This window comes from Emiliania huxleyi, assembly GCF_000372725.1.
Source record: "Emiliania huxleyi CCMP1516 unplaced genomic scaffold EMIHUscaffold_47, whole genome shotgun sequence".
NCBI classification, from domain to species: Eukaryota; Haptophyta; order Isochrysidales; family Noelaerhabdaceae; genus Emiliania; species Emiliania huxleyi.
Window position 1 is genome coordinate 413,328 of NW_005198467.1, and position 977 is coordinate 414,304.

At 69.9% G+C, this 977-nt stretch overlaps 1 protein-coding gene across 1 annotated transcript in view; it reads right to left on the reverse strand.

The window, feature by feature from the left end:
• EMIHUDRAFT_103206 (hypothetical protein) overlaps positions 1 to 977 on the reverse strand; it is a gene marked incomplete at both ends in the record, with an annotated part of 26,749 nt that overhangs the window by 17,079 nt on the left and 8,693 nt on the right. Inside the window, one exon of the mRNA XM_005768068.1 lies at positions 302 to 373. Coding sequence (XP_005768125.1) covers positions 302 to 373 — 72 coding nt within the window. The remainder of the gene's footprint in view (positions 1 to 301; positions 374 to 977) is intronic.

Genomic DNA, 977 nt, shown 5'->3' on the forward strand with positions numbered 1-977 from the left:
CGCGAGACTCCTCGCCGGAGACGCCCTCGTCGGCGTCCTCGCTCTCTCAAGAGTCTCGCCAGTCTCGCCAGACTCACGAGGCTCACGAGTCGGCGGCGTGGCCAGCCGCGAAGGAGGAGGCAGCGTCGTCGACTCTCGGCAGGCTCCTCTCGACGGCCGTGGCGCTCGCGCTGTCGCCTCTCAACGTCGAGGCGCTCTACCTGCTGCCGTGGCGCCGCCGCTCCTACCTCCGCCTCCCGACCTTGGCGATGTGCGCTTGCGCGCACGCCATCGCGCTCTTGCACTCGGCGACCATGCTCACCTTCGGCGTGCGGCTGCTCGCGGCCGTCAACGCCCGCGCCGACGACTTCGACGAGGGGCGGCGAGGCGCCATCTACGCGGCGCTCTACACCTCCTTGCCGCTGGCGGCGGCGGGACTCCTCCTCCGCGGCCGCTTCTGCGCCATCAGCACCCGCGCCCTGCTGAAGCTGCGGACCAGATTGGCAGGTGCGGAGCAGGTCAGCAAAGGGCGGTTATCCGTGCGGCAAAGGAGAGGGCCGACGGGCCAGCAAGGCGTGGCCCTGCCGTCGGAGGGGCGCTTGTCGTTCGTGGAGCTTGCACCGCCGGGAACGCGCAGGTCGACTTTGGTGCTTGCACCGCACTGGAGCAGCGACAGAAGTAGCAGCAGCAGCGACCGCAACAGCAACAGCTCGGCAGCCCCGCCGAAGCCTCCTGCACCGCCACCGCCTACCCGTCCAGCACTTGCTCCTCTGCCGGCTCCTACGCCGCCACCGCAGCCGGCGGCGCCGCCGCCGTCTGACTCCCTCGCACCGCCGCTCGCGGCCAGCTCGCCTTTGCTGCCGCCCTCCACGTCGCCGCTGCGGACGCCGACCTCCACACCTCGCCGTCGCCGCCGCTGCCGTCGCGTTAGCGATGAACTCGCAGAGGAGAAGGAAGGAAGGAAGGAAAATATCTTCCAGGATTAGTCTTCTCGTCGA